Below are 27,258 nucleotides of genomic sequence, written 5' to 3' on the forward strand. Positions count from 1 at the left end.
ATAAATGTTTCCACATCTTGTTGCATGATCTGCTGACCCTTCATGTTGTCTCCTTTTAAAACGTTTACCCCTTCCCTTTGGTCAAGGGCAGATTCATGCATATCTACAGTAACTCCTTCAGCAGCTACACATGAAACATAGGTGATCTTTGGCCCAGGAAACGTTTTATATTGCACACATTATGAAAATGTTTAACACGGTTGCTTAATGATTGCTAAAGGTGTGGTTAAGTTCTTTAATAAAAGTTTTTGTCAGTGATTTATTTCAGAGGTGAGCTCTGATTATTTTGGCTCTGATCCACTTTGGGCACCAAAGTTGTATCCCGCTCTCTCCAAAACCAGCCTCGACATGTTTTTCACGACAAGCAGCAGAAGTTATCCTGGTTGTCAGTTCTGTCCCTCCTCATTCGATTTTCTCAGGAGGAACTACTTCCATCAGCAGCTGGAGGTGGATGGTGATGGGCCCTACAGGGGAACGGAGGTCATGAGGTCTCCATGTCGTCGTCAGCACAACATGAAACTGTATTTAATTCATTTGAGTTGTACGTTTTGAGCACCCATTTTATTCTATAGGATACTGTTGGTCAAGAATTATCAGACATATTTCAATAACTTCAATTTTGATAGAAACTCCTGAATTTCAGTAAAAATGAAGAGTAAACTTACTCATGATGTTGCGTGCCCATTTGACCTTCAGGTGGACGAAAGGGTAGTAGAGGAGAAGTCCACCGAAGATGAAGATAGTGCAGTAGAGGTACTCCAGCTCTGGCTTGTCAATGATGGGAGCCAGGACTAAGTAGCAGGACACCAGGACAATCAGGCCTGGTATGACAATCGGCACCTTCGAGTAGTCACACAATTACACAACGTCGACTGTTAAGTGTTTACTTGTGCTTCTGCCCCGTGATCACAACCCCATCTGAATTCCCTTAAATAGTATACAATATTATTTTATATAAATTATAGCTCCAAACGGACACTTTCATTATTTCTACAACTGCAAACAAATAATGCATTAGCCTATTGAGAGTCAAAAATCAACTTGGTGGCATTTCACTTTCAACCAGCAAAAATATAAGCAAAAAATAAGACTAAAATTTGATCTAGTGCATAGAGGTGAGACAAAAAAAGACAGTGTGTTTGCAAAAGCTTGATTTCATTTTAAAAATTCAAGCCTATATTGGGGTTTCTATTAAAGGAACAGTGTGTAGGATTTCGCAGAAATGGAATATAATATTCATAACCATGTTTTCATTAGTGTATAATCATTGTGTGTTGTGTGTTGTGTTTTCGTTAGCTTAGAATGAGCCCTTCATATCTACATGGAGCGGGTCCTACTCGTGAAATCCGCCATGTTGCACCGCCATGTTTCTACAGCAGTCCAGTACGGACAAACCAACCACTGGCTTTAGAGAGAGCCTTTCATGTTTGTGTGTTACCTGAAGGCCACCGTAGTTCTCCGACACATTTGTGAAACTGCGGTTACGTGAGCCGCAGAGTGCAAAACCTTGGTACCGCCAGCTGCCATCTGACTTCCGTTGCTCCTAAAGTAGTGTTATTATGGTATGGATGGCCTCTGAGCCAGGCGAATGGTGTTACCACGGTTTTGCGCTTGGCGGGTTACGTTACTGCGGTCTTGGAAAGGGAGGAGTGAGCGGAGGGGTATTCAGTTGGTTGCAATCTGCAACCACACCATTAGATGCCGCCAAATCCTACACACTGTACCTTTAAGAAATGTTGATCGGGTAACACCTGTCCAGTTAAAAATGCAGATGTTGTCTAGATTAACCTCTTCAGCAAATATTATATTCACTGTCTCGCCACCTAATCAGTTCATAACACTATCACTGTGCATACCAACATCAATGACTTGAAACAATCACAGAAAAGCGGCACTAGACTCATTTGACTGTGCGTAAAGATACAGATTGCAGTTTCAAGATAACACAAAGCACCAGAAACCATAAACCTGTTGAGTCATACCACTATAAAAGAGGAGCTTCCTCCAAAAAAAGACAACTGAAAACTCTTGGATCAGCGAAACCTCACCTTAACTGGTCGATGGAGCTTCTTTCGGGTGAAACGCATGACTATTACAGCCAGCGCTGTCAGACCATAAAACGCCCAATGAGCAAAGCTGAAGTAGTTAATGAGGGTGTTGATGTCTGCTGGGATAATGTAGAGAATAGCCAACGCACCCTAAAACAGACAGAAACCAAACCGAGAAATATTTGTCTACTTATGAGGAAACAACACAGTGAATCAATTATTTATCAGAACTTGCATGATATATTGTAAAATGTATAAGCTTTAAATTGTCACAAACTATACTTAACACAAAGTGAACGACCATGCAGTGATTTAATCATTAAAAAGTCAGCTGATCATGTAAGACTAAACTGAAAGGGAATCATTAAATATGCAGGACTCACATTGAATATGAGAGCAGGGGCTGGAGTGTAGCGCCTCAGGCTAATATAGGATAAGATTTTAACCATGTGACCTTCTCTGCCAGATACATAGGCCAGCCTGTGAGAAGAAAGAGATAGAAATATGTTTTGGGTTGTTGAGTATTCGTACTGCACTTTCTTGAGTTTTCTTTTTTTAACTTCTATCTCTTTCCTCTTGTCTGTCAAAGTCTTTAACGCCACATCAGTATTCTTGCTTTCACTTAATTCAAAGTCTGTTTACTTGTGCTTTCTTTCTCACACCTACAAATATGCCCATCACATTGTTTTACACCTACTGTATTTCGTAAATAATTTGACATTTGTTTATTTTACCTGCCAGCGGTGAAGCAGCTTCCATTGGCAGAGCCGAATGTCGAGAAGACAACAAAGAGAGGAACGATCCAGGACAGAGGGTGAAGGACTCTGTCTCCAAAAGTCTATAAGGAGGCACAAACAAAACCTTCAGAAAAGACAAGGGAATACTGAACTGTAAGAGGTTTAATCGAAAAATCTTTTTGGAATAACCAAAAATGATACACATACTGTAAACATATGTGAAAAAACGATTGGCTGCTGTAGGCAGTTCTCATTAGGGGAGAGTGGGGTAAGATGAGCCAATTTTTACTTATGCTGTCCTCGAGGTTAGGAAAAATGAGACAGAAGCAGAATGAAAACTTGAACCTTAAATTCAGGATCTCTCCTATCAAATGAAATGATCAGCATGCATCCATCACAAAGCTGTCTGGAAAAAATGACCTTCCCAAAAAAAGTGCTCCTGTGGCTCAACTTGCCCCAGGTAAGGGGTAAGTTGATCCGAGTCAGTGGGTAAGTTGAGCCATCGTGGGGTAAACTGAACATCTGAGTTTTTAAGTTTAAACCTCAGCATAAGTGTGTTAATAAACAGTTTCACAGTTATGAACTTGTGAGAACAAACCACCAGTGAGTTTCAAGACCATTGAACAATCAAAATATCATTCAATATTCGACTATATTCCAGTCGTCAAGGTTGCAGTGAAATATGAACTGTTGCTCCCTCCTTGCAGTTCCTCCAGCCTTTTGAGGTTGAGGTAGCTCCTTCAGCACATCACTCAGTGGAAAAGATGCCTCATCCTTTTCCTTTAATACAAAGGTGGGCTTCTCACGTCAAGTGTTCCCCCGGATTCTTCTGAGAAATCTTGCACTCACTTCGTTGCCCTCCAGGCTCTCAACCAAGCCAATGTAATGGTAGCTTCTGCCTTTGGATACAAAGTTTACTATGACAAAGTCACCAACTGACAGATCTGAGATGTCTGATTCACTTCTCTCATCATTAGAACTCTCATGCTCAGAAGTGTCATCAAATGGGATGGCATCACACTCTCCTCAGAACTGCTGTACGCTGTGATTTTCGTCTTGGTCTTTAGTTTGACCTAGGCCTACCTGCTAAACCCTTCTCTTTCCAGTTGTTGGGGACAGGAAGGTTGTTCTTTCTGCCAATTCCAATGCCAGTTCACAGCATTTCTTTGGAGTAAGGCCGTGGAACTGTTCAGCCAGCTTCTTGATATGGTCTGCAAGCTCCTTCTCTACCTCCTCTGTGAGGACCCTCTTTGCCTCTGCTGTTCCACTATAACCAACTGTTTTTACTTCCTTTATCTCCCTCTTCTATAAAGGTTAACACATAAAAAAATCAAACCAAGTTGTGTAACACTCAACAGTAATACCATTTTATACATCAGAGAATTAATTTGGTTAATTTATGGTGGGGTAAATTGAGCCAGTGGCTCGGAATAATAGTAGAATATTAGTGAGCCATTGGCTCAATTTACCCCATAACCTTTGGCTCACTTTGCCCCATAGCTACCATTTTGGAAAAAAATGGCCCAGTTTAGCAATTCAGGCTAATCTTTAGCGAAGGGATTAACATGGTGTTATACCTGAGTAAATCACCAACATGTATAATATATTTTTTTAGACCTGGATAAATTTGCTTTGATCTAACATCCATTATTCCTGACATGCAGAAAATTTACTTTGATAGGGAAAAAACTGTTTTTGGTGTAAAAAAGTACTTACTACTTCTCCCATGTGCTTAACTCCATCACAGCAAGATAGAAATGATGGGTACTTCCTGAATTTATGGTCACATGACAAAACATAATCACAGTTGCCAAGATACAGGGGGTGGGTCAACTTACCCACTGGCTCATTTTACCCCACTCTCTCCTACTGTAAATCTTCTTTTAATTTAAAGGTGCTAAATGCAACATTGGGAGCATTTCTGTTGCCTCCGCACAGCTCTCAACATGGCGACGGCTGAGCCAGCAGCTCACAGCTAACGGTGCTCACAGCTAACGGTGCTAACAGCGCGAACACCACCAAGACATTACAAACTTAGGCTTTGTCCAAAATCTTACACTGTGCACTACATATCCAATATGTGTACTATCGTTGTAACCATGTAACCATGGTGATCTGGGCCAACCTCATGTGACCAAATTGACGGTTTGTTAGTATCATAGTGTGAATTAATTTAAAATAGTCACTATTGTATTGATATTTATGCCGCCGTAGCGTAATATTTCACTGGAAATAGTATGCAATTAGCTATTGGTTCCATACTAAGGCTTCGGACGTACTAGAATATCTCACATACTGTTTTAGCGTACTAAGTGGCATGTTAGTATGGATTTACGGACGCAATCTAATTTCAAAACTCCCTGGCTATCAACGTCTCTACCTATAACCATGGCAACCTTCTATGCTTCTTACCACGGCAACAGCTGGAGACACCAGCATTTCGGTGGGGGTCATAACAGTGAAGTAGGAGACGTTGACCAACACGTAGCACACAGATACCAAAGGGATCCCAATGAGGATGGCCAGTGGCAAGTTCCTGAGATGAATTGACAGAAAATCGATTTACTCAAGTGCAGCCTACCTTGTCAGACATGCTGCTCTGACTGTTTATAATGACCATTACATAATTAATGTAATTACACAATTAAAAAAAAACTTGTATAGATACCTCTTAAAACCAATGAGAAGTAAAAGGACCAGGGCCGGCTCTAGCCCTGGGCGAAATTTGGATTTGGAGCCCCGTCACTCTAGGTTTAGGGTTCAACCCCCTAGAAACCTAACCCTGGCCCCATAAACCACAACACACATCAGACATCACAATGGTTTGGAGTGAAATTAACATTTTTAATTCTATAAATAACTGTATTCATTAATAACATAAATAAATAATTGGTCCCTGATCATTTTTGCTGTAACGAGAGTTACAGGGGTGAAAAGTGTATTTTTTTCTTTCTTTCTTTATTTGTTCATTTCTCAATGCAAAAAAAGAGCAAGGGCACTCACTGGCATTTATTTATTTATTTATTTATTTATTTATTTATTTATTTATTTATTTATTTATTTATTTATTTATTTATTTATTTATTTATTTATTTATTTATTTTAAAGGGGGACCAACGCCCCAGGAAAGTGGCGCCCTGGTCGACCACCTATATGGTCTCTGCCTTAAGCCAGCCCTGATAAAGACCTCTTCAAAATGAAAGATGAGTCTTAATTTGTCTTACCTGAATGGGTTTTTCAGCTCTTCTGTAATGAAATTCAATTGATTCCTAAGAAAACAAGGAATATGTGTCATTTAAAGGTAGCATAATGCCATAAAATAAGAAATACAAATTTCTTTGGTTTTCCGAGGGTTGAATCCACACATTTGGAGAAAGGGCAGAGAAAGAGAGAAAGGCTGAGAGGGGTCACAGTGCTCCTTATGTAAAGTCAGTATAGCAGGAAAAGGCTCATCGTATCGGTTGAGAAAGCACACTTCAATGCATAGCTTTAGAGAGGAGTGTGGTCAATCCTATACATCATGTTAAAGGGCAAAGTGAAGTTAAGTATAATCGTTACCATCCGTCATAAGCCCAAAGCCCATTATAAAATGCAAGTCCGATTGATCCAACAGACGACGATGTGCCACCAAACGCATTTGACAAATTCTCAGTGTTTCCTGCACACAAATACACAACAATACGTATGTAATGTTAATTGTTATTATTAAACGTAAAGAGTTGTATATTCAAGACACTGGTAGTACAAGCAGGCTCACCTTGTGCCAACATAACCATGCCAGCTACCGCTATGATAAGAATGATGAAAAGTTTGGCGAGAGTGAAGAAGTTCTGCACGTAGTTCGCCAGTTTGACACTCAAACAATTGATGGAGACGATCAAAACTGAGAAGACACAAGAAATTTAAGAATATAAATGCAGAACAACGTTCTTTCTTAGACATTTGAAATTAATTGCATATCTCAAAGAAGAGTTATTTCTATACTTTTATTACTTAAAAAATGTCCCTTTCCTTTTGACGTAGATGTGACCAATGTTATATAATATATATAATAGTTCACAATTGTTTTCCTTTGTCTTGTTAAACTGTTGTAATGATGTAGAGAATTAGATATAGCATATAGTCAAAGCCGTCAGTGAACTATGTTGCCTCTTATGTCCTGGAGTCCCCAGACAAGCTAATTACAAACTGTACTGAACATACAGTATATCATTCACCAGGCAAGCTGTCTTTCTTATAACTTTAAACTTAGGTCATTTTTTATTCACATCTGCAAATTTTGAATTAAAAAATAGTTGGCCAGTGTTTTGGTGCTCGGTATTTCCTCAGCTTATCTCAACATGGTTGCCAGGTCACAAACGTTCTCATTTTACAGCTAAACAGTACACTACAAGATGTTTCTGAAAACATTTCAGGCGAGAAATAGGCATTACAGTAACAGAATATTGATTCATATTTGATCATTGCTGCCTAGTTTGACCGTTTGATCAGAGGTCGCGACTGATTGACAGCTGCTCAGAGACGGCAGGCTCCAGCTCGGCTCTGATTGGTTGTTTTTCTCCGGTCTGTGAAATCTTGCAGATGCTATTAGGAGCACCGGAGGACACAGAGGCACATTATTTTTTTCAGATTACCTGTCTCATGCACTACTGTCAGGATATAGTGACCGTTTTATAAAAATAACTTTTTTAAATTATATTTGCTCCAATTCTACCCGCTGCTGCTTTAAGTCACAAGGATTAAAGTAAAACTTACATATAGCTGCTGCTGCCAGACACTTGGTAACAACAAGAGGAGGAGTACAGCCGGGGTAGAAAGGAGCAGAGGCATATTCTGCAAAGCTCAGAGTGATGATGGCGAACGACGAGGGCTTCAGCACCATGACGGTGGTCCAGGAGAAAAGGTAGGCTGGGAGGGGACCAAACGCCTCCATTAAATATGAGTACTCTCCCCCTGACTTGGTGATCATGGTGCCAAGTTCAGCATAGCACAGTGCTCCTGTGTAGCCACACATACAGATACACACAGAGAGAAGAGGAGAGATGTAAAACAAACTCATAGGGGACTTTTATAATTGCATCTGGTAGAAAAAATCAAGGAAAGATCAGAAGTTGCTCCTACAAAGAAACAGGTTCAAACAACCTCTCTGCATACACCCTTTAAAGCCAGATCTGTGTTAATAACTTTATCCCCAAGGATAATAACGCAACCTCAATGATAGAGAGTAGACTAAAAGACTAAAGGTGATAGTTTATGTGAAATATTATACAACACATTTCACATTAATTGTTAGTTTTTTTTATTGAAAAGGAAATAAAGGGATTAAAGGGAAATATAATAATAGACTTTAGAAAACAAAATACAAATGAGTCTATTGCGTAAACCATATCCGATCCAGTGTTTTCCCTGGAATGGTCAAGTAAACGTGCCAAGATCACAGTGACCTGAAAACTAATCTGAAATAAAGTTTATATGTCATAAAGGTTCAAAGCCAAACAAACTGCAGCTCATAATTGTTTCATTACACAGATCTTTTTTGTGTGTTAGCAATGACTACGTACATAGTAATGTATGTTTTTGCTTTAAAATCAAGTAAATAATCCCATAAGAAGATGCCAAAAATATGACAAGAGCAATGTGTATTAGGTTAAGTGCACTATGAATCTCTGAGCCAGTCTCTATATTAAGATATAGAAATCAAAGCACAGAGACAGACATCTCTCATGCTGATTACTGTAAAGTGATGTATTGGTTTGGATGTTGTTCTCACCGAGAGTGGCTAACACGCCACAGGCCGCCCAGATGAGGAGGCACGGTCCCACAGCTCCAGAGTACAGCAGAACAGATTTGGGAGAGATGAAGATGCCCGAGCCAATCATTGTCCCCACAATCAGACAGATACCACTTATCAGACCAATCTGAGCACACACATGAAGAAACAATGGTACAGGTTCAATACAGTTGAACTTGGAAATGGGAATGTGACGTCACCGACAGCTAGTCGGACATTTTTGGAGGGTAAAGGGTAAGAGTGCCATCCGCTGGCTGTTTAAGTGTCAAGTGTCAAAAGATAACACAAAACACTGCAGAGTGAATACAATTCAAAAGCTGAATTGTAGTAGTATACAGTCAGACACAAAGGTAGGCTTATGTCATAGGTTTCATTTTGCAAGATACCAGTAGATTAAATATGCAGTATTAACCACAGAAGACGAGGTACACCGTGGACAGGTCGCCAGACTATCGATCTCCTTATTCATAAGAATTGATATCATTAACTAACTTTAATTGTATAATATATGGCCCCTTTGCCTGTGTCAGCCTCTCTTTATATGAGTTGTCTTTCACACGTACTTTATACATTTCTGATGATGAACGGTTGACAGATGACAGATGAATAGACCGGTGACAGATAATGATAGTCTACCGTAGCTCCGTACATTCCCTATATCTGCAGGGAAATTCAACCAGAAATTGTTATAAGGAAACTTTCCTCGTTACAAGTTGTCCTTACTTGAGTATATTGTTTATTTCAACACAAATCTGGTCTTTCCAGCGTATATGTTCGACAGACAGTCGTGTGTAACACATCATAAGGAGATATCTAATGGAGTCAGTCTCAGTGTCTCCAATCACCAGACAGAATCAGTTTCACACGTTTGATATCAGGCACATCCTCAAGGTCCCTCTAATCTAATCTACTGGATAGCCTGCATCTCCCACACAAAGCCAGCTGTGTAAAGGCCATTGTGAGCCCTCTACTGAATTAGATGAAAGCCATCCAAAGCTAAAAGGCGAGTTTTTTGCTGTGTACCAAATAGATGTTTTATGTACAATGTTGCAAAAACTGCAGAAATAAGGCCTTTGTTTTAGATTTGTTCATGTGTTTGGTCCAGACTGAAATATTTCAACAACTATTGGATGGGTTGTCATGATTTTCTTTTAAAGACATTCATGGTCCCCAGAGGAGGAAGACGCCTCTTGACTTTGGTGATCCCCTGACTTTTCCTCTTGAGCCACCACGAGGCCGACACTGTTGTTTTTTAGTAAAAAGTCTCAAGAACAACTAAATGGATCCCCATGATATTAGGTAAACACATTCATTGTGCCCCTTAGGATGTATCCTAAGCATAGACTGTATACAAGAAGTGGACATAGTCACCGTGACGTCACCCATTGGTTTGTGGACTGACATTTTAAAGCCTCGAGTTCGGCATTTTTGCTGTCACCATGTTGGTTTTTTTGCCACCAGAAGTGACACGAGAGGGTGGAGCTAAGTACAGCCAAATGCTGAACAGGACAATTTAGGCGACCAAAAATGTGAAAATTAACTTTCATGAACTGAAAACACACTGTAAAAGGGTTAAAGTTCTAAGACGAAAACACGGACAACTCCCAGGCCGGACAACGCTGTAGTAGCAACCTGTCAACTACAAGTTAGCCACGCCCTAAAGCATACCCGTCTTTATGGTCTATTTGACTTTAAATGGGACCATAATTTACGAAGTGAACATCATGCTTATTATACATCAAGACCATAAACTCATGTTTACAATGTTTACTGAGGTAATAAATCAAGTGAGAAGTAGGGTAAAGTAGGGACTTCTCTACAATCAGACTTGTTTTTGCAACCAGAGGAGTCACCCCCTGCTGGCTGTTAGAAAGAAGGCAAGTACAAGACGCTTCAGTATTGGCTTCACTTTTCAGACCTAAAGGTAGCCCACTGATCCTAATGACTTTAGTGACCCACTAACTACTATATTCCCACCAGTCTCAGCAGTATTTTGTGTTTAGTACTGATTAGCAAATGTTAGCATAATAAAACACTAAACTAAGATGGTAAACATTACCAAGCATGTTTGCATGCTAACCTTAGTATTTAGCTTAAAGCACCACTGTGCAAAAGTCCAGCTTTACAGAGCTGCTGGTATGGCTGTACTTTGGTCTTGTTTTATCTGAGCATGCAAAAATGATTAATGACCACTATGATGTGGTTATTTGCAACTGGAATGGATGCTTACACCGGGGCCACACAGCGCGCATCATGCTCGCGTGACGGCAGCGTCACGTCGTGGCCGCGTCATGCCCACCTAGGGTGTTCACACTAGACGCGAGTTACCCACGTCTCGGGAGCGTCCCGGAGCTACCTGTCAGCTGTGTTTTTGCTGTTGCTGACAGCCCTTTCTTTCTACATAGAGTTTGCCTTTTAATGGCCATTTAACTTCATAATAAATGTGATTTATATTTATTTAAGACAAAAAAGGGTAAGAACTGTGTGGTAATTTGTAAATATTATTAAAAACAAGCAAATAAATTCATACATAAATATTAATATATAGCCCATATAAATCCCTCTTTTCTGTCAGTGAAGAGGGATTTATATATATACAATGAGGAGGGATTTCTATGGGCTATATATATATATATATATATATATATATATATATATATATATATATATATATATATATATAAATCCCTCTTCATTGACAGTGAAGAGGGATTTCTGTGGGCTATATATTAATACAAAAAAATAAATAAATACATTAGTAGTAAGAGAGAGCCTACAGCAATCCCTCTTCACTTTGACTGGCACAGTTTTAAACAACATTTCCAGGGGGTTTCGGGTTCCTGTTCTACAGCATTCCAGGTTGCGGCTTTTATCGAAAACGACTTAATTTACATCTGGGGCGGGACAGCAATTTACATTATAAATGCTGATGTTCCGACATCTCAGGCAACTTGGAGCTTTTCACCACCTTGTTGCTGAACTGCGCCTTGATGGAGAAAAACACCTGAAGTATTTCAGAATGATAAATATAAGTAAAGTGTTTTTTTTATTATTATTATAAAACAAAGCAAAATAAACAGTTTCGTTATTTGTTAACCTTTAGAAAACGAAAATTATTATTAAATATCTTTAAAAAAATTAAATAACACCTCTAAAAGAAAGAACAATAAAGTTACGTGGTGTTTGTTGAGAGAGAGAGAGAGAGAGAGCGAGAGAGCGCATCGGAAAAATACTGCCAACTATCACCTGATGTTCTTATAACCTATTAACCCAGTCTATTATATGTATAGCATATGTAGGGTTTCTGCTATGACTACTACAGTGTTTACATAATTAAAAGCCTGTACTATATTAACTTGATGGAAACCTGCAAGCAGACAACTGCTTTATTTAGAGTATTTCAGAATAAAAGCATTGTGTTAATGAATGAATGATTCTGTGCACTAAAAACGCTAGAGGACTTTTATTTTGAAATCTAGATAGGAAGTGTAAAATATTGATGGTTAGTGACATATTCTACAGATGTCTAGACATGGAAACTGTAGTAATCTTGCTCATATACTGTCAATAGATCACCTTCACTGTCTGTTGCTGCTGGGAGACGCAGCCGAGAGGTAAGCGGCAAGCGTGAAAAATAGGCGAGCCTTCTATTCTATAAAATAGACACACGTCAGACGTGCGTCTGACGCCCGTCTGACGTGCGTCTCATGCGGGCAGTGTGTCCACTCTAACCTGTTAACATGGACGCCGAAATAAAAAACAACACGCGACGTTGCCGTCACGCGAGCATGATGCGCGCTGTGTGGCCCGGGCTTTAGAAAGAATCCAAATTCATCCACAAGCAACATAGACACTTCGTGGATTTCATCATGATGGCCTGTTTTTCATCTCAACTAACCAGATATGTCACCTTAAATACACTTTTAGTAGAGTGAGGGGAAATTAGGTAGTGCTAGTTTTTAATTTGTCATAATAATTCTAATTTATTCAGTGAAATTTATCCTTTCAGTCCCTGTAAATTCACATTAGGGCTTAGGGAGCTTAGGGGGTCTGGACAACCACACTGAGTGGATCACTGTGGAGTTAATATGTAGAGACGGTTGTTGTGGTACTCCCTGGTACTCAGATCAAGCCCCCATTACTGCGAAAAGGTACGGATAGTGGGATCCTACTGTGTGAACACCTAATCAGACTTGTTCTCAGGAACACACACGCATACAGGCAAACAGATACACACACTCACATCTTTTTGAAGCTCAGTAGCCTTCACAGGCTTCTTGTCTTTGGTCAGACATTCCAAGCCGTGGCCGGTGGAGCCGTTCTGTGACTCCTTCCTTTTCATGGATCTGTCTTCATCCATTTCAGTCTGCTAGTGCATGAGAAAACGCAAATGCATGACCACATTTTACACAAGTTACATGACTTTTTAATGACACAAGTTGCATTAGTTTATGTTGCATTGTTAAGTTATCTAAACTTGATAAGGTTTACAAGGAAACAATGTGACCTGCTAGTACCTGCAGTATAATTTCCTCTCATTTAGCTAAACAATGAGGCTCACACAAGCAAAACAACTTCCATCCAACACCCACTGTATTTACATTGTTAATCCTGTGATTTTACTGATTGTATTACTGTAACAGGCTTTGATCCGGATTTTGACTTTGAGTTTGACTTTGCACAGTGTTTCTTTAGGTTTATGAATATTTCACTGTGGCACAGTGGTTCTGAGCCACAAATGTATAGACATACCAAGTGATATCTTACAGCATTATAGTTGTTCTCATTTGCTTTGGCTCAATTCTCAAATGAGAATTATTTTTTTCAAAACAATAGGTTCAAATCTCTGAACAATTTGTTTGTTGTTCACAACAGATTAGAATTGCTCATTCATTCAAGCAAATTGCATGTGTTTTGGCACATGTGTGCAAAGAGAAAGAACAATTGTCTACAATTTGCACAATAACCACTTGCACACGTCTCTCTGATCAAAACTGAGGAGTTGACTCTCAGAGAAATTGTCTGAATACTCTTCATAACTTCTAAACATTATTTCATCGTTTGAGCCATCACATGCAAAATGATCCATTCAATTGTCAAAATCTGCCAGACTACATGTATATCGCATAATGACATGGTGTTACGTACTGTGAGGAGGTACAATTTGTTGTTTCTTACCTATTTTTTTCATTGTTGCAGGCTTTGTTTTTAGGCATAGACGTCATTTTGTGTCATATTCTGTTTACTGTATATGACTTTACATGAAGGATCAAGGGTGAGTTTAAAATACATGTAACACATTGTTACACATATATTTACTGTATAAACACACCTATTACTGTTTCAACATACTACAGTATTGACTTTTCTCAGTAAACTTTGACCTACTGTTGAATCTGAAAAGCTCAGTGTGAACCTTCAGCCATATAAAACTGACATTCTTGTATAGTAGCATGCAGGAAGTAGTCAATATCAACAAAACAGAGATTTGTACAGAGTATAAGAATAATTTACAGGGTTGACTGGTGAAAAAACATGTAAACATTTTGACCAGCACGGCTCACATGATGACAAAAGAATTTTCATTTTGGTGGCATTGGCCAGTTCACTGACACAATAACTAGGTTTTGAAGCATGGATGAAGTGTTTTGAGTGAGTTACTACCTTTTGCAAACATGCAAATAGAGTTGTGTTGTCCCATCAAACAGTTGTGATAATTGCACTTACAGTTTAGAGAAATTTAAGACTGTTTAAAAAAGATAATGAGCCAAAGCGATGGAGAAAAACTGTAACTGTCAGTGGAGCAGCTCACAGAAGGGTTGACAGGTTTAGTCTTTTATAGAGAGACTTTTGTTTACAGAAAAGCAGCTAAAATTCTTTATTTTGGTTTAGGGTGGATTTTAATTTTGCTGTAAGAGGACCACCATATATTCAAAGAAGTACCCTGTGTAAACCAGTTTCTGATTGTGATATAATTTTATAGACAGACAGATAGATAGATAGATGGATAGATAGATACATAGTTAGATAGAGAGTATAGACCACACTCAGTCAATATGTTAGTGTTTAACTTCAAAATGTTGTGATAACTATGTAATGTAATGGATAAAGCTGAGTTAAAGAAGTTGATCTTGATACATGACAATAAATAGATGAATAAATACATATTTCAACAAATCTTTCACTCACATATGACGAAAACCACCTCAGTAATGCTCCATGAACCTTGAATGTTTCAAGCCCCAGCAGGTAACAGAGATATGAACAACCCACAAATGATACTGGGTCAAGTTCAACAGAGGAGAGCAGGAATGTCTTGATACAAATGAAAACCTGGGGCTCCCTGTGACCGAGCACACCGCTCCAGTGGGAGGTTCTCACATCTGATTGGACATCCTGGACAGCCCTGGATGAAAGGGAGGTGGGTGAAGCAGAGTTGCTCTGCAGACACTTTCAGGACAGTTTCAATTTTCAACAGAAAACATTGAGAAACTTCCTCCTCGCTGAGCGTACCTAGCCTCCACAATGCTTCTTTGATAAGGACACATGACACCCCTGCATGTGTGTGTGTGTGTGTGTGTGTGTACATTTGTGTATGTGTGTTACATTCCCTTTCTAGTCTGCCTCTCTTCAAAAGTCTCTCTCTGTCAGACAACTTGCATTTTATGCTTTACAGTATGTTCTCCTGTTTTATTTCCCTGAGCAGACCTTTTTTTTTTTATCAGTGTATTATCAGATTTTATTAGTCTCCACTTCAGCATCAGTTGTATTGAAATGTCAAGCCTCAGCTTCGTTGCATGTGTGTGTAAGCTCCAGCTTTTTGTTGCAGACTGTTAAAGCCTCTGAAATGACAAGGGGTTGAGCTATAAATATGAGACAAACTAGTTCATATAGTCGGACAAAAAGAAGAAATTTGTGCACTAAAATGTGCAGATCTGTGGATTGTTTTCAATAGCACATGTATGACTTTTGAGGAATGCTTTAAGTTGAATTTCTTAACATTTAAAATCAAAGGTAGGAATAACTTCAATAATTCAGCCTTTGATGAATGCGCAGGGTGTAGTATGATATAGTCTCATAAACAGAAATAAGTAGCAGGTTTGCACTGTGCTCTATTTATTTACACTATTTATAAAAGTAAATTTAAGTCTAACAAAATAATACAGGACATGTACGTATAGGCTAGTCAAATGACAACAATCTGGAAGTTTTACTGTCTCATCTACTATTGCTTTGTATCACTGACCTCCTCTGATGGCTGCAGCTCTTGAGGCATTGTTGAAATATAAATGACATGTTTTTATGAAGCCTGTAAGAGAATTTGAACAGCGGCCGCAGACAGCCAGCCTCGCCTGCTCATGGTAATCTGCTAAAACATATGAACTCAGTAACCCAGAGAACAAAAATGTATGACCAAAAAAAAGTTTCAGACACATTCACTGGGGCTTAAGATCTGACTGTGCATTTATAGCAACAATTGAGTGTACTTTCAGTGCTGCATATCAACTAACTGAGGAAGAAAATATTCCCAAAAAATTTGGAAATAGTTTGTGATAAAGCAAGAATCACAGACTATATATTTATTTACCAGATTGTGATATTTCAGTTAAACAGATTTGCAGCTGAGACTGTGAGCACTGTGTATAAAACATATAGTCAGATCCTTTTAACACTGAGACAATTATTGAAATATCAAACAGGCATTAAACCTGCAGTAGGCAGAATGTTTTTGGCATCATTGGGCAAAAATTACATAATAATCTTTCAGCATAACAAGAGAAAACTAGACTTCTGCACCTCGTCATGGCTCAGTTTTCAGGCTTTAAAAAATCTACGGGAGACTTTGGCCAAGTTAATTTCAGAGAGGCTCTCTCTCTGAAATTAACTTGGCCAAAGTCTCAAGTCATTGAATGAACAGAACGCTCTGTTCCTATTGGCTGTTCATTCAATGGAGGCAGCTGTAAATCGTTTGCAAACTCCAATCAAACGGTCAAACTAGGCAGAGCTGATCAAATATGAATCAATATTATGTTATTATAATACCTATTTCTCACCTCAAATGTTTTCAAAAACATCTTGTAGTGTACTGTGTAGCTGTCAGCCATCAGTTGAGGAAATACCACCCACCGCCCACCAGCCGGAGCAAACTTTCTCATTTTACAGTTAAACAGCACAGTAAGATGTTTCTGAAAACATTTGAGGTGAGAAATAAGCATTACAGTAACAAAATATTGATTCATATTTGATCATCGCTGCCTAGTTTGACCATTTGATCAGAGTTTGCGAGTGATTGACAGCTGCTCAGAGACGGCAAGGCTCCAGCTCAGCTCTGATTGGTTGCTTTCCTCCGGTCTGTGAAATCTTGCAGATGCCATAAGGAGCACCGGAGGACAAAGAGGCACATGATTATTTTTCAGATTACCTGTCTCGTGCACTACTGTCAAGATATAGTGACTGTTTTATAAAAATAACTTTTTTTTAATCATATTTGCTCTAATTGTACCCACAGCTGCTTTACCTCACATAAGGCTGAACTGCCAGAAAGCAGAACGAGTTAAAATGTTATAATCAGTTACAGCAACAGAGATTGGAGTGGATTATACTGTGCAAAAATGACAAAAGTCTGATTAATTAAATCATGTTGAATTTTGAAAGATATATAAACATGGTAAACTCAAACAACAAAAAGACACCATGTCCATATTCAAGATTCAAGATTCAAGATTCAAGATCACGCCGGTTATACAGGTACATCGTGTGAAATGCTTTTTGCTGGGAAGCTCCATTAAAATAACAAGTTATATTACAATTATAAAAGGAAATACTTTGTACAAGGGCATATTAAGAACATATACATATCAGGAAGTATGAATGTACATATATAAGAAATACTTTCTACAAGGGCATATTAAGAACATATACATTAAGAACATATAGGGGAGAGTGGGGTAAGATGAGCCAGTGGGTAAGTTGACCCACCCCCTCTATCTTGGCAACTGTGATTATGTTTTGTCATGTGATCATTATTTTAGGAAGTACCCATCATTTCTATCTTGCTGTGATGGAGTTAAGCACATGGGAGAAGTAGTAAGTACTTTTTTACACCAAAAACATTTTTTTCCCAGTCAAAGTAAATTTTCTGCATGTCAGGAATAATGGATGTTAGATCAAAGCAAATTTATCCAGGTCTAAAAAAATATATTATACACGTTGGTGATTTACTAAGGTATAACACCATGTTAATCCCTTCGCTAAAGATTAGCCTGAATTGCTAAACTAGGCCATTTTTTCCAAAATGGTAGCTATGGGGCAAAGTGAGCCAAAGGCTATGGGGTAAGTTGAGCCAATGGCTCACTAATATTCTACTGTTATTCCGAGCCACTGGCTCAATTTACCCCACCATAAATTAACCAAATTAATTCTCTGATGTATAAAATGGTATTACTGTTGAGTGTTACACAACTTGGTTTGATTTTTTATATGTTAACCTTTATAGAAGAGGGAGATAAAGGAAGTTAAAACAGTTGGTTATAGTGGAACAGCAGAGGCAAAGAGGGTCCTCACAGAGGAGGTAGAGAAGGAGCTTGCAGACCATATCAAGAAGCTGGCTGAACAGTTCCACGGCCTTACTCCAAAGAAATGCTGTGAACTGGCATTGGAATTGGCAGAAAGAACAACCTTCCTGTCCCCAACAACTGGAAAGAGCAGGGTTTAGCAGGTAGGCCTAGGTCAAACCAAAGACCAAGACGAAAATCACAGCGTACAGCAGTTCTGAGGAGAGTGTGATGCCATCCCATTTGATGACACTTCTGAGCATGAGAGTTCTAATGATGAGAGAAGTGAATCAGACATCTCAGATCTGTCAGTTGGTGACTTTGTCATAGTAAACTTTGTATCCAAAGGCAGGAGCTACCATTACATTGGCTTGGTTGAGAGCCTGGAGGGCAACGAAGTGAGTGCAAGATTTCTCAGAAGAATCCGGGGGAACACTTGACGTGAGAAGCCCACCTTTGTATTAAAGGAAAAGGATGAGGCATCTTTTCCACTGAGTGATGTGCTGAAGGAGCTACCTCAACCTCAAAAGGCTGGAGGAACTGCAAGGAGGGAGCAACAGTTCATATTTCACTGCAACCTTGACGACTGGAATATAGTCGAATATTGAATGATATTTTGATTGTTCAATGGTCTTGAAACTCACTGGTGGTTTGTTCTCACAAGTTCATAACTGTGAAACTGTTTGTTAACACACTTATGCTGAGGTTTAAACTTAAAAACTCAGATGTTCAGTTTACCCCACGATGGCTCAACTTACCCACTGACTCGGATCAATTTACCCCTTACCTGGGGCAAGTTGAGCCACAGGAGCACTTTTTTTGGGAAGGTCATTTTTTTCAGACAGCTTTGTTATAGATGCATGCTGATCATTTCATTTGATAGGAGAGATCCTGAATTTAAGGTTCATGTTTTCATTTTACTTCTGTCTCATTTTTCCTAACCTCGAGGACAGCATAAGTAAAAATTGGCTCATCTTACCCCACTCTCCCCTAATGTATATACAGTATAAGATAGATTTTTTGTGAGAAGGTGTCGTATGAATTATCTATTTAAAAGTCTGATGGCCTGGGGGGAAAAACTGTTATTAATACCTATCATATTCAAAATATAGGCTATTATACTCTGTATTATTGTAGGTAAATGAAAGAGCTTTTCCAAATACCTTGTAGTAAATAACGCCCATTAGTTATCCGGTTAACGGTACTTTGCGCGTCATTAGACGCCTGGCCAATCCTAGTGCTTGAATGCTATAGAGGGCGGGTCTTGTTCAGTCGACTAACCAATCAGAGGCAGAGTTGGGCGCATGAGCAGACGTAGAAGACTTTAGTCAGACGGAAGTGGGCATGTTTTGTTTTTGTTGCAGCCAGCTGAGCAACTCAGGGACTCAACTTTCAACAGTATTTAGTAGAAAATAAGAGGTGGTTTTAAGGATGAACACCAATTTGAAGCACTGGAAGGAGGCGGCTACTCTCATTTTGGCCGCCGGACACAGGCTCGGCGTAGCGGACACTTTGTCGTCAAGGACACCGTTGCTGGGCAGCAGCAGCTATGGACACCTGCCGCACAAGTCCTGCTTCGACTACGACGTGTTACTGCTCAAACGAAGCAGTAAAAGCGGATTCATGCCCAATGCGTATGTGTTTCCCGGCGGCCTGGTGGACTCTTCAGACTTCTCCAGTGAATGGCTGGACATCTTCAAGTCTTTCAGGAGCTCTCCTAACTTTGGTTTGAGGAGTGTCACCCAGCCAGAGACTACTAGACCTCCCATGTTCGCCACAGACCGACTGAAACTGGGCTCTCCTATACCTGGACACGTCGCCTTCCGCATCTGCGCCCTGAGGGAGACGTTTGAGGAGTCGGGTGTGCTCCTGGTTGTGCCCAAACAGGAGGAGAACAGTGTGTTAAAAAGCATAGAGGACAACAAGTGTGCCTCTAATCAGGTAGACCCACTGCATTACAAAGCAAACCATCTGTGCAGTGGTGAACTCACCAAGTGGAGAGCTCTGGTGAACCAGAACCCCTCCAACTTCATCAGGATGTGCAGAGAGCTGCAGGTGTTGCCCAACATCTGGGCTTTGCACGAGTGGGGCAACTGGCTGACTCCGAAAGGCCGATACGGTGTGAAGAGGTTTGACACAGCTTTCTTCATCTGCTGCCTGCAGGAGATCCCACACACACTGCAAGATGAGAAGGAGATAGTGCGCTTTCAGGTGATACATGATACCGCACATTTATAACAAATCGTTGAGTGCAGGATATGTCAGTGCATGTCACAGCCTAAGAGACAACCACAACAACAACACATAATAGATGTAACTCACACTCTGCCTTTTATTTACTCCTCTACTTCATGTTTTTTTTTTTTTTTTACATTTATTCTTTGATATTGCAATATATTGTTATTAATTATTTTTTATTTGTTTGTTTGTTTTATTGACACAACAAACATTAATTACTTCTTTATTGTTTTCTTCCATTTACATGCATGTTCTTTTTAAATATCTATATATATTGTAATTTGCTTAATGAATTGTATATATGTATATATATGTTTTTGTTTTTATTTTGTTCTTTTTTTAATTTTTATTTATTATTGATGATGTAATCATTAGAGCTGAAACAATAAATTAAAGGTCCCACATTATAAAAATGTTTTTTTAAAAGCAGGCTTAAGTCCTATATAAATACTGTGAAAGTATGGAAACACTCAATCCACAGGGAAATACACACAGCCCGTATTCAGAAACTCTGTATTTGAAAAAAGCTGTCAGGATTTCTGCACATTCGTGATGTTACGAATATACAACATTTAGACCCTTGACACAATTTTTAACGTAAGCATTCTAAATGTGTCCCAGTTTATTTCCTGGTTGTAGTGTATGTGAATGTCATCAGCTGACAGGAAGTATACATGGACCCAAGCAGTTGCCGAGCAACGCAATTCCTTTGAAATTCCGTCAAAATGCGCTAAAACGGAGCGTTTCAGACAGAGGGTAAATAAATAAGTAAGGCATATTCAGGCAGACAGTATGAGGAAAATAAAGTTTTTTTTTAACATGTAAACATGTTCTAGTAGAAACAGAAAATACAAGTCTGAACCTGAAAATAAGAATCATATGGGACCTTTAAATCAACAGAAAATGAATCACAACTATTCTAATTTTCTTCTAGCAAAAGTGCTAAACAATTCCTAGTTCCAGCATCTCAATCCTGTACCTTTCTCTCTCTCTGTGTGTGTGTTTCAGTGGTCCACACCCTCAGAGGTGCTCCAGAGCTACTGGGCACGAGAGTTGTGGATCGCCCCTCCACAGGTCTATGAGCTCAGCCGCATGTGCCGCGTCCCTTTGCTGAATGACCTCCACAACTTCTCCAGCCAGCGGGCCGCAGAGGGCTGCGAACAGTGGCTGCCTGTTGTTTCCTCAAAAGATGACTGCTACCTATCACTGCTGCCAGGTAATGATTGTCTGTCTTATATAACCCACATCCAAACCAGCTGTGAAGTAGGGCCGTCCCGAATACCATATTTTTTTGGGCTTTGAAGTTTCAGTGAGAAATATTCAAAGGTATTTGATGCTTCGTAGAGCAGCACGGCGTGGCAGGCTGACATGTTCTTCTGTCTGTCTGTTTCCATCTCCCCCGTTTCAGTGCCTGGGACAGTGCCACTGCCGCACTACTGTGCACCTCTACATGCAACAAACAGCGATATCTGTCTGAGAATAATAATTAATAATGTTGTGGGATTATTCCTTATTCCATGGGCTATTTTGGGATATACACATAATAATTACGTACTTATATATATAAAAAAAATAAAATGAAAATGAAAAAACAAAGCATTTGAATGGTGATTTGGAGGTTGAATACCATGGCAATGGTCGAAGCTTTGACTAAAGTGGGGTTTTTTTTATGGGATTTGTTGAAATTAAAATATAGAATATCATCAACCTCATTTTTTAAGAATTAGCCAGGGCTGTAGTCAAGACCAACTTAATCAAGTCCAAGACCACGTCCAGTCGAGTCCAAGTCAAGACCAAGTCCAGAGCAAATCGAGTCCTGTTCAAGACCATAATCGGTTATAGTGTCTTTCTAATGCTAATATAGGCTAGTGATTAATGAGTTAGGATGGACAGAAATAATCTACCTATAAACAATATTGATCTATCTTCTAACATCAAACTAATCAATGCATAGAATTTAGGTTTGAGGACCAATGTAGCTACATTCATAAACCTTGAATTTGAGCCGATATTTGCTATTGAACTTTTTATCCCGGGACCACCCCAAATATGCCTATAAGCAGGGAAAATTTCTTTTTCAGTCAATTTTCATTTTCAATTTATTTATTGAGATTATTATTAATACAAATAGCATGGAGTTTAAACTTCGTGTTAAAACTACAGTGTTTTCTCCTTTGTTCCTGGGATACAGGCTATATGTGTTGTACACAAGTAAGCTATATGTGGTGGAAAAGAGGATTGTTTTTTATCTGTTTATGATCATATGCATTGGTCCATTATTCCTTGTGAGGCAGACTCTATCACGCACGACAACATTGAGGAGAGAGAGAAAGAGAGAGAGAGCGAGAACAGTTAGTGATACAAAAACTTTGTTTGATTATGAAGCTCAATGTTACTGTACAATTCTCAGGTGTTTCAGTGAAGTAACTACACTGCAGACTGAAATCTCTACTAACAGTGATGAACAGAGTGACAGCTGACTCACATGAACTGGTCCAGCGTGGGTTGAATGCACACCAGCAGGTCCGTGTTATACAGTACGTCTGGTGTATGAAATATCTGTATCGTCACTGCGCTACAGTTTTATAAACTATGATAATTTGGTCACATCTCTCGTCCAGGTGCCGTCTCACTCCCTCTTCCTCTCATTGCAATTGTCGCACTCATAGAACTAGAGTTCCTTTTTTTTACCGTGGCAGCCCCCAAATTGCGTTTTGGGATATTTTTATCAGCAGTGCTGTGCCGCTGTTGAATGCATATACAGGAAACGCTGGTAGAATCAGGCAACGTTCTGTACAACTGGTCCCAAATCAGCAGCCAATAACAACTTGACCAGTTTGCAGTTGCCATGCCCGAGACCAAGACATGTCCGATTCCAACAAATCACGAGTCCAAGACAAGTGCAAGACTTCAAAAAGGTGGACTCGAGATGGTGACTGGACTTGAATTAGCCTTAGGGAAAACAAACAGGTTGAGGTAGTTTAGTGACTGGATTCTAACCGCTGCTATTGATATTATTTATAGTAGCTGTTCTGCTGGTATCATTTTCTAGCTGAATACCTATGATAGATTAACCATTTGTTTTTTTTTTCCATCCATCTTTTATTTCCTCTTGGACTGTCCATTCTTCCCAGGTGACAAAGACTACCCACTGGACACCTCTGGAGAGGCTGAGGTGGGTACGAGCTCCGACCCTCAGCTGGAGAATCCTCAGGATGATTCTGCACTGCACCGCTTTGTGATCGTAGATTCATACAGTGCAACTATACAGATCACCATCCCAGCCAAGTGCAATCATCTGCTCCCCGTTGTAGAGCAAACCATTTCACATGACTCCAAAAGTCAGCTTTGACTTGCCCTACCTGCTGTACGAGTCTCACAACTCTTTTGAGCACATGCAATGAAGCAAGCAAGTATGCTGCTTATGATAATATCAGATTGGCCTTTTTCACAGCAGACATTTTGACTTCACAGTAGGAAAAGCACAGATGTACTATAATGATACTATTAACACTAACGATGGCTCTGTTCTATTCATCATTGACTACCCCCTGGAATTCTGTTCATCATTACACACCATTTTGTTTAATAAAAAGTTATTGAAGAAAGAGGGAACATAAAGCTCTCCATGCTAACAAGCTTGCTAACGATCAGTTAGCAATCTCATTAGCTCAGCTTGGTCCCTAACGTTACTACAAATCAGTCTCTGAACCCACCGGCTTCCAGTCTGACGGCGGATAAGCCTCTGGGGGCAAGGGGCTATTTCTGGAGTTCTGGTGTAGCCAGCTGATATCTGGGGCAAGACTTCCTTTTCTGTGCGCTGCTCATTGTTTACCCCAGGTTAACACTGTTAGATCTGTCAGGTGCCTTTGTTTGCACTGTTAGCGCTGTTAGCACGATTAGCTGCCATATTGAGAGCCGTGTGTAGGCACTACGTATGCTCTGAATTTCGAATTGAGCGCCTTTTAAGGTGCTCTTTTTTTTTTCTTCTTCCATGTTGACTGTTATATCAAATTCATTGCCATCAGATCTAGAGAGGTCTGTCCCTCCACCTTCTCCTTTACTTGTTTTTTTATATATAACTAATTTATAATTTACAAATAAGAAGTGATTGCTAATGGCCTTATTGTAAAAAGATTTTACTCGGATACTAATTTCTATTTGCAGCACACATAAAGTGAGGAGGCCACTTTAAGAGGATCATCAGACTTGTAGTGGTTCAGGCCAAATTTGTTTTAGTGTATGCTGCTGGCTTTTGTTTGATCAATGGAACTCATTCCTTAAGAAATATGCTGATTACAAAAATATGACCGTTAAATCTGATTTTTTTATAATTGTTTATTATGTCAAAGCTATTGCCGGGGGGGGCAAAATTACAAGGGATCTTGCTGGCCCACTCGTGGTGAGATATTAAGAATCGTGTTCTATGTGGAAATACATACTAAACAGTTTTTTTAAAGATGCTCTAAATGACATTCAGAGCATTAATATAGCATCAAACAACTATTTACTATATAAAGATATAGAGGACTAATGTTTACCTGAGCAGAGAATGAATTCACGCTCCCTCTGTGTGTGTTGTAACCAAGTGAAGCCAAGTGCCTTAAACTTGCATTCTTTCTAATAGCCAGCAGGGGGCGACTCCTCTGGTTGCAAAAAGAAGTCTGATTTTATAGAAGTCTATGAGAAAATGAGCCTACTTCTCATTTGATTTGTTACCTCAGTAAACATTGTAAACATGAGTTTATGGTCTCAATCACTAGTTTCAAGTCTTCTTCTAACTAGAACTCGAGGCTTCAAAACAGTGGTGCACAAACTAATGGGTGATGTCATGGCGACACATCCACTCATAGCCGTGGGAACAGTGGGGGGTGCTGTGGGGATGAAGCAATATGTGTGAGTTGGGGTGGTGGTTACGTCGTGAGATGTATTTTGCAACCGGACTGAAATATTTCGCCACCTTGAGAGCCGTGCGGAGGCAATAGATAGATATAAAGTAACCATTTTATTCACCATAGTAACAGACCGACTGCCAAATCAATTGGATTTAGAGTGTTTAGAGTGTGTGTGTGTGTGTGTGTGTGTGTGTGTGTGTGTGTGTGTGTGTGTGCATGCGTGCGTGCGTGCATACAGTATGTCTGATGGAGGCGCTGCAGGGCTTCCACCCTTTCTCCTTTGGGTGTCTTCCCTGCTCACAGCGGTGTCTTTCATGGCATATTGATAAGTCGTAAGAAATATTCTCTGTCAAATGGATTGTACCCTGTGTCTGCCATTTATAAATTAATTTATTATTAAACGGATCAATGTGTTCATTATTAATTTGATCTTTTTACTGATGCTGTCTCACACTGCTTGTAGGTGATTTGTGCTTATGATGCACATGTGCGCACACAGTGAGTGAGCTGAATAAAGCAGGCACAATAATGAGTCTAATGGGAGCTTCACAAATTTCCACATCTACTTTCACAATGCTGCTCTATAAAGGCAATTTATATAAAGTAACTGTATAGATGCAGTCACAATATCTACATCAATAAAAAATTTTTTAAACAATCTAGGTGATATATAATGCACAGGAAACTTGTCATCCTGAAGTGATAAAATCTTAAAATTTAAATAATTTGTTTCATTTATGCTAAATGCAGTACCTGTGAGGGTTTCTGGACAATATTTGTCATTGTTTTGTTTTATTAATTGATTTCCAATAATACATATATACATACATTTGCATAAAGCAAGCATATTTGTCCACTCCCATGTTGATAAGAGTATTAAATACTTGACAAATCTCCCTTTAAGGTACATTTAGAACTGATAAAAAATGTGCTATTAATTTGCAATTAATCCTGATTAACTATGGACAATCATGCGATTAATCGAAATTCAATATTTTAATTGATTGATAGCCCTAATTTATAAATATATTTATATATACAGTATATATAGTATACATACCCACTCCCATGTTGATAACAGTATTAAATACTTGAAGAATCTCTTTTTAAGGTACATTTTGAACAGATAAAAAATGTGTAATTAATTTGCGATTAAATATTTGTATTATTTTTAAATATTTTAATTATCGATATATATATATAAAACTAATTTATTAATTGTATTTATTTATTTTATATCATATTTAAGGAACACAATTAATGGCCATAAGTCCTCATCTTTCTGGCACAGAAACACTAAATGCACTTTAGATGTGACAGACTGGTGGGCTGTTAGAGAGGAAGGGAGACAAAGATCTATATATAGAGTGATTAAATGTATTGATTTTGGATTTGTCTGAGTCTCTACATCAAAAAGAATCGGTGCATCAAAATGTTGGTCACTCTGACCTGATCGGAACATTTACTTCTAAAATGATGAGGCACGCTAGAACAGGTCAGCACGAATGAATCTGATTTTCATTGTTTTTGACACATTTCATCTGTCAGCGTGGGGGGGATGCTGAGGTTCTGCCCTCCTCTGTCCTCACACCACACCACATCTCCTTCTGCTTCACTACGCCGTGTGTGTGTAGGAAGGTGGTGGCAGAAAGGGGGCGAGTTGAAATAACACTGCTCAACCTTCTGTGCTGTTTGCGGCGGAGAGAGTCCGTTGAGGGTTTCCATGGCAACCCACAGCCTTGGAAACCCACCATCTTCGTCCAGATGAGGTGATGATGCAGCGGTCTGTCTCTGCCAAGTGTGTTAGCTCGCCTCTCTGTGAACCAGTCTGCTTAGTTTGTTTGTTTCCAAGCGACGGATTGAAGCAAATAAATAGCTCTGTCATGCATATAAGTTCAAATAAAAACACCTCCAGACGACTGCAGAGAAAGTCGATTTACTCACCTGTAAAGGGTCAATTTGTATACCTAATGAAGCACATACTCTAAAACTCTG

The 27,258-nt window shown here is 39.3% G+C and overlaps 2 protein-coding genes across 2 annotated transcripts; one reads left to right on the forward strand and one right to left on the reverse strand.

The window, feature by feature from the left end:
- Positions 1-265: 265 nt before the first annotated feature.
- Positions 266-14,901, reverse strand: LOC141753460 (b(0,+)-type amino acid transporter 1-like). Its single transcript, XM_074612171.1, has 13 exons — positions 14,766-14,901; positions 12,820-12,945; positions 8,556-8,703; positions 7,541-7,783; positions 6,543-6,668; positions 6,344-6,443; positions 6,010-6,054; positions 5,198-5,321; positions 2,783-2,886; positions 2,432-2,528; positions 2,049-2,198; positions 666-840; positions 266-464 (listed from the first exon to the last, which is right to left on the reverse strand). The coding sequence occupies exons 2-13, from the start codon at positions 12,934-12,936 to the stop codon at positions 403-405; spliced, it is 1,491 nt and encodes a 496-aa protein (XP_074468272.1). The 5' UTR covers positions 12,937-12,945; positions 14,766-14,901; the 3' UTR covers positions 266-402.
- A 4,536-nt stretch (positions 14,902-19,437) lies between these two features.
- Positions 19,438-23,976, forward strand: nudt19 (nudix (nucleoside diphosphate linked moiety X)-type motif 19). The gene is made up of 3 exons (XM_074612186.1): positions 19,438-20,341; positions 21,377-21,584; positions 23,503-23,976. The coding sequence occupies exons 1-3, from the start codon at positions 19,562-19,564 to the stop codon at positions 23,718-23,720; spliced, it is 1,206 nt and encodes a 401-aa protein (XP_074468287.1). The 5' UTR covers positions 19,438-19,561; the 3' UTR covers positions 23,721-23,976.
- The last annotated feature ends 3,282 nt before the right edge of the window (positions 23,977-27,258 follow it).

Source organism: Sebastes fasciatus, chromosome 2 (genome assembly GCF_043250625.1).
Source record: "Sebastes fasciatus isolate fSebFas1 chromosome 2, fSebFas1.pri, whole genome shotgun sequence".
NCBI lineage: Eukaryota > Metazoa > Chordata > Actinopteri > Perciformes > Sebastidae > Sebastes > Sebastes fasciatus.